Source organism: Mandrillus leucophaeus, unplaced genomic scaffold, assembly GCF_000951045.1.
Source record: "Mandrillus leucophaeus isolate KB7577 unplaced genomic scaffold, Mleu.le_1.0 Scaffold355, whole genome shotgun sequence".
Classification (NCBI taxonomy): domain Eukaryota; kingdom Metazoa; phylum Chordata; class Mammalia; order Primates; family Cercopithecidae; genus Mandrillus; species Mandrillus leucophaeus.
The window spans coordinates 823973-830599 of record NW_012103754.1 but is presented as its reverse complement, the minus strand read 5'-3'; the positions used below and the strand labels follow the sequence as shown (position 1 = coordinate 830599).

Sequence of the window (6627 nt, the reverse complement as noted above, 5' to 3'; positions counted from 1 at the left end):
GCGACAGAGCGAGACTCCGTCTCAAAAAAAAAAAAAAGAACTCTCTCAGTTTGGTGCAAACAGTGTCAGGAATCAACAGCCCCAGGCGTCAGCACCCACCTGGACTTAGGAAGACCTGGGTGGGACCCACTTCCACCACCTGTTCTCCCAGTGACCTGCAGCTCCTTTTTCACCCGTGGACGTGCATGCGTTAGGATCTGCAGAAGGGAAACTGTTTCTGTCCTGAAACTTAGCACGACACGAACTGTGTGTCCAGCAGCTCGGGTGAAATGCAGCGACCTGGCTGAAGGCTGGCCAGCAGCAGGAGCTGGGCCCAGCGGGTGGCCGGTGACCCTGGAGTGCCCGTGCCCTGGCTGCTTTCTGGTGGGATGAAGCCCAGTTGTTGGTTCCTCTAGTTTAGAGTCACAGACCAACTGCTTATCTTCATCCCTCCGAGTTAGCACCTGTTTTTGTGAATTAACTCCTTGTGTGCGGCAGTAATGGGAATGTCTAGTGCCCTTAATGCCGACTTAGGCCCGACAACGAAGAGACGGCCACCTCAGGGATCTGCCCACCGCTGCCCAGGTGGACCAGGCCAGGTGTGAATGGCTCCTCCTCTAGGGTCGGCAGATCTGTTCTCTCCATGCTTTCTTTCCTTTTCTGTTTTGAACTGGACTCCTAACCTAACCGCCACATCCTTCATTAATGGGGAACAAAGGCACATGGACTCAGATCAATTGTCTAAGGATTTCCGCTTTAATCCAGGGTTATTCAGGGGTGAAATGCCCTCTAAGTATTTTGAAAAGCGCCTGGCATGTGGATGGAGCTCAGGGAATGTTTTCTTTCTGGCAAGGAACACTGCTCCGTACTAACTGGGAAGCGAACGTTGGCTATCCTGGTATCTCAAAAGCAGGGTCCTTACACCGGCTGCTTGGGACTGCACCCGCAGGGAGAGGTTGTGCGGGTGGGTCAGGGTATTTGGAAGGCAGAAACTGACAGGAGCAGCCTGGGAGGCAGGATGCCTCCAGGAGCCCCAGACTCTGAGGACGAATATCAGGAAGCTGACGACCTTTCTGGTGAACAATGGGCCACGTGTTGAGGAATAGTTTGTGCTGGCTGCTGGCACAGGGAATCCTGCAGGCACACACGTGGGACATGCAGGCATCTCTCATGCTGTCCTCAGGACCACCAATAACAGTCAGATGAGAGGAGACCCCCATGGCTGTGGCCAGGGGCTTCGTGCCTGCATGCTTGGGAGCTGCTCAGGTGTGGCTCACTTGGTGGATTTGGGGAGGAGGTGCCCTTTGGTAAACGTACAGCAGGAGGGTCCCAGGTTCTGCCCAGGGTCAGCTTTACAGGACGGATCTGTGCATCACAGGTCTGGGAGCCTTCAGCCCAGGGCATCCCGTGCTTTGTGGTGCTTGAAGAGCTTTGCAGGCTCCTTTTAGAAATACAAAATTAGGGGTGCATCTTGCAAGTGAGAGCTGAGAAGGGGAGGCTGGGCTTCTGCTGTGAAGGGGACCAGTCTGCTCAATGGCTACAGGTTACAGCTGATCTCATTATTCCCAGGGGCCATGCGCTATAAAGTTACCTGCACACAGGCTGAGAGCAGGATCACTGCTTCTGGAAACAAGGGGCCAAGCTCCTGCCAGCCTCTGGTCCCATTTTTGTCAGTTGAAAAATAAAAAAACCCTGTTAATATTGTTTGGCTGTGTCCCCACCCAAATCTCATCTTGAATTATAGTTCCCATAACCTCCACATGTCTTGGGAGAGACCTGGTGGGAGGTAATTGAATCACGGGGGTGGCTACCTCCATGCTGTTCCTGATACTGAGTTCTCACGAGATCTGGAGGTTTTATTAGGGGCTTTTCCCACTTCTCTCTGAACTTCTTTCTCCTGCCGCCTTGTGAAGAAGGACATGTTTGCTTCCCTTTGCGCCATGATCGTAGGTTTCCTAAGACCTCCCCAGCCATGTGGAGCTCTGAGTCGATGAATCCTCTTTCCTTTATAAATTACCCAGTCTCGGGTATTTCTTCACAGCAGTATGAGAATGGACTAATACACCTGTTTTATGTGTGCTCCAATTTAAAGACAACTTATTTAATAGACACTGTGGATTCCTTAACATTGAACTCAGAGCCAACAGTCAAAACCATGACTCCTGTGTCCGAAGGGAGCCTGGCTAACGTGTGTGTTTTCTCTGTGAGGCACATCACAGCCCCCTGCACTTAGGAACACCAGACACTTCAGCTGCTCTGTGAATGCACAGGAGTAACTACAAAAGCACTGAGATCACTGCCTGTGTCTACAAATTAATTTTAGCAGGGAGGTGAACTCGCAAATAGAGTCCTCAGGTCCTGAGAGTGGACTGTGCATGTTTCTAAGGGTTTAAGTGGCTCTCCTCTCTCCTGCTCCTCCAGAGGCCCCCAATTTTCCTCTGCAGAACTCTCTACACACCTGTGCCAGTTGGTGACAAGAGACACCCTCAGAACAAAACAGATTTGCAGGTGGAATCAAGAAAATCAGGCACTAGACATGCGGAGAGTGAGGGCAACAGGGGAGGGGGTGCCATCCTTGTTATCTGTGGCCTGGGGGGCCCCAAAGCTGCTCCTGGGTGGAGAAACTGCAGATTAGGGCCTGAGGGACAGAGGCAGAAATGTGGGCACACTGGGGTTCCAGGGAGCAAATCGACCAGTGCTGGAGAGACTCTCAGGACTTGGGCTTGTGATTCCGGCGAGTAGTGAAGTTGGTGAAGGGGGGAGACGGTTTTGAGAAAGGCTGCTTTTTTTCTCAAGATGCTTAGCTTTATAGATGAGAGGGCCAGAATTATCCCTGCCCCTGCTTTCTAAGAAAAGTGAGCTGTAACTGTTAAAGGACACAGAGCTGGCGTGGCCGTGCCCGCTGGGCCTTCCTGACCATGTGTGCCACGAGGGCTGGGGGGTGCTCACCGTTGCTGGCCCGCTGTTTGATGGTCAGCATCTGCTCTCCAGAAAGCTTTGCCTTCTTCATCGCTGACGTGGCTCTCGGGCATCCTGACAGGCTGTGGACAAGACACAGGACGGCCATTAGTCAACTGTCTAGTGTCCCAGCCCCGCAGGGAAGCAGTGGTAAGCAAGCGGTAGACTAGCATTATTTTACTAGGTTGGTTGCCAGCAAAAGGCTGTCTGACAATGAGAAAAAGCAAAAAGACCAATACGTACAGTATGACAGTTATGCACACGGGATGCATGTGTGTGCGCATGTGTGTGTCCGTGTACTCATGCATGTGGTGAGCGCTGGTCATGGGCGCTCGGCTGGAGCTGCCTCTCAGGGGGGATCTTGGGAGCTGGGGCTCTGAGAGCGGAGGAAGTTTGCCCTTCATTGTATAACTTTCAGAGCTTTTTGAAACTTTTATAGAGTGATAATGTTGCTTAAAAATCTTCTATATTATAGGAAGCATCAAGCTTATAGAAAGGTTGGGTTTAAAAGTTAATTTCAAATGTACAAAAGTAGAGAGAGCAGAATAATGAACTCACCCCAAACTCAGCTGTCTCTCAAGGCTAGTCACCTGCGCCCCTCCTGCTTCCCCAGTCTCATGGGTGAAAACATAACCGCAATCTCCTTATCTCACCCACAGTTTTTAGACAGTTTTCTAATATCACCAGCTATTCAGTCTGTTTTCAAACTTCCCGGTGTCTCTTCACTTTTCTCAGCCACTGGTTTGTCGACGTCAGGATGCATCTCAGCTCTTCACAGCGCATGTGGCAGATGTGGCCGGTGGCCTCCGGGGCAGGAAGGCGCCTCTGCCTCCTTTTCTGTCCTGTTGGGTGTTTGCTGAAGATGGCATGTCCTGTGTGCGGAGCGCCTCTTCCATGCAGTCCCGTGCCTCGGCTTCCTCACAACTCCTCAGCCTCTGAGGGGCCTTCCCTCCCTCCCAGGGGGTCCTGGACATGCGGGTCAACCGGAGTCCTCACTGTGCTACAGGCCAGGGGCCGTCTGGCACTTAACTATGGGTGAGGTGAAAAACTTCTGTATATAATGTGTGTGTGTGTGTGTTTTTTTTTTTTTTTGAGACAGAGTCTTGCTCTGTCACCCAGGCTGGAGTGCAGTGGCACGATGTTGGCTCACTGCAGCCTCCGCCTCCTGGGTTCCAGTGATTCTCTTGCCTCACCCTCCTGATTATTGGATTATGGCCTCTGGGATTACAGGTGTGTGCCACCACGCCTGGCTAATTTTTGTATTTTTAGTAGAGACAGGGTTTCACCATATTGGCCAGGCTGGTCTTCAATTCCTGACCTCAGGTGATCCACCTACCTCGGCCTCCCAAAGTGCTAGGATTACAGGCATGAGCCACCGCACCTGGCCTATAATGTTTTATATATGTATATAACATACATGTTTATTCTCTCTATATATAATATTGTATTCCACCTGTATATTAAGTGTTAGACGGACCCTGTCCGTAAGCGGTGTGATGGCCAGCAAAATAAGGTGGAGTTTGGCTGGGGGAGTCAGAGGAGCGCGCGCCCGACTCCAGGGGACACCATCTCCCTTCGGCTCCCCCATCTGCTGAGAGCAGATATGTGTTAGGGATATACCTAGAAACACTCTACTAGCGCAGGCAGATTACATAATTATTAGAAACATCTCTTTAATATCTGCACTAATATAATCAAGCTTTCTAGATATTGTTTTTGTAATACATGTTTAAAAAATTTTTTTGAAGAAAACGGGAAAATTCATAGCAGAACTTGATTGTAATACGTTTTCAACTGGGGATATTAGTGGTTGTTTTTGGGGAAATCCTATCTCAGTATAAAAATATTTTCAGTATTCTTCATCAACACCACTGGTCTAAGTTATTATTTTTTTTGATGTGATGTTTGCATCTCATAATTATAACACAATATTCATAAAATTCTAAATAATCATTGCTGTTGCCTGACCGTGTCCCCTGAAAACGCGTGCACTGAAATCCTGACCCTCACCGGGATGGTGTGAGGGGGAGGGGCATGTGGGAAGTGAGGAGGCCTTCTGATGGGATCCGTGCCCCCATAACAGGGACCCAGAGAGCTCCTTCACCCCTTCTCCCGTGTGAGGACAGAGTGAGAAGGCGCTGTCTACCAACCACAGTGCAGCCCTGGCCTGACGCCGAATCTGCTGGCGCCTTGGTCTCGGACTTCCAGTCTCCAGAACTTGGAGGAATAAGTTTCTGGTTTCTACACTGCCTGAGGTATGGTATTTGTTTTTATAGCCCTAGAACATCTAAGACAATCACCAGTAATTGTTGCTCATCCCAGAACTCTGTGGTTGTGAACTGCTGTGTTTGCTGATGATGTTCCTAGGTTCAGTGGGAGAAGGAGCAGCGGGGACTTTAACCCCGGCGTCATCAGCTCCAGCATCATCAGCTCCCGCGTCCTCTCGCATCCCAGGGCAAGCCGCACGGGATGCCCCAGGAGCAGAGAGGCCTCTGGGAGCCGGGTGGCGTGACGGGGTGGGCACGGTGGGCGCCCTCGCTTCTCCTGCTCGCCCTGACTGCATCCCCAGGAATCTCGATAGTCCCTGAGGGGGTCCTGGCTCATGGTTCCCTTTGCTGTTTTTTTGTTCATTTATTCGTTACTAGACGTTGGCACTGCTGCTTCTGATGGAGCCTCTCACCCTGCCTGCTGCTGTTTACACCGGAAATCCCCGTGCTCCTCAAGCTCTCTTTAGTGTGGGGCGTGAACGAACCCCTCGCGTTCCAGAGGGAACAGGCTCCTCTTCAGGCCTCCCTGATGGGGCCTGGGCAACAACCTGGCAGCCGCTCCCACTCCGGGGCACCCTCCTGGGTCTTCTCCTGCCTCCCCATCAGATCCCAGCAGGACGCCCTGCAAATCCGGCTGGGGTGGGGGCTGACACTTCTGCTTCCCTAGCTCATCCGTAAATCTGCTTCTGACGACGAGCTGGATGTTTTCATTTGTAAAAATAAGTTCTCAAAAGATCTGTTAAGGCTCTCCTCAAATAGGATGCTTGGATTTTAACGCCACTTTTCCCTGTCCCGCCACTGGACACACTGCGGCTGTCACACACGTCTTCCTGCAGGTGTGCCTGCGCTTTGGCCCCCTCCATCCAGGTAGACTCTGCAGTCAGGTGACCACATCTGGCAAGTCCTTCGTGAGACCAGGAGGCCCATCGGACCTCACACCGCACCCCCTGATGCTCTAGCGCACATAAGACGTGGAGCTGGCTAGGAAAGACTCATGCATTCCTGTTTGCTCACTTGTGAAATGGGAATAAAATATTGAATTGACTGTGTTTGTGAAGTTTAATGAAAAGAATGTGTATTCTTGAGGGCAAGGATTAAAATGCAATTTTTGTTAAAATCCCCAAGATGGGAGAGTGCTGGAGACAGAGCAGGTGCCTAGTGACGATTTCTGAAAGCATAAAATGTCTGAATGCATTTTGTGATGGCTCAGTGAGTGGAGGCCCAGGGTGAGTGTGAGTGCACCCAGGCCCTGGAAGGTGTAGGCGGAGTCCCAGAAGAGGCCTGTGGCAGGATTTTGCAGGACTTCCAAGTTGAAAGAAGACTCTTGGCCGGGCGCAGTGGCTCATGCTTGTAATCCCAGCACTTTGGGAGGCCGAGGTCGGGGGATCACGAGGTCAGGAGTTTGAGACCAGCCTGACGAACA

At 51.2% G+C, this 6627-nt stretch overlaps 1 protein-coding gene across 3 annotated transcripts in view; it reads right to left on the bottom strand.

Annotated features, from left to right (window-relative positions):
- MYT1L (myelin transcription factor 1-like) overlaps positions 1-6627 on the bottom strand; it is a 557824-nt gene that overhangs the window by 14721 nt on the left and 536476 nt on the right. For all 3 annotated transcript variants that reach the window (XM_011989525.1, XM_011989526.1, XM_011989527.1), the window contains exon 22: positions 2929-3020. In XM_011989525.1, coding sequence (XP_011844915.1) covers positions 2929-3020 — 92 coding nt within the window. The remainder of the gene's footprint in view (positions 1-2928; positions 3021-6627) is intronic.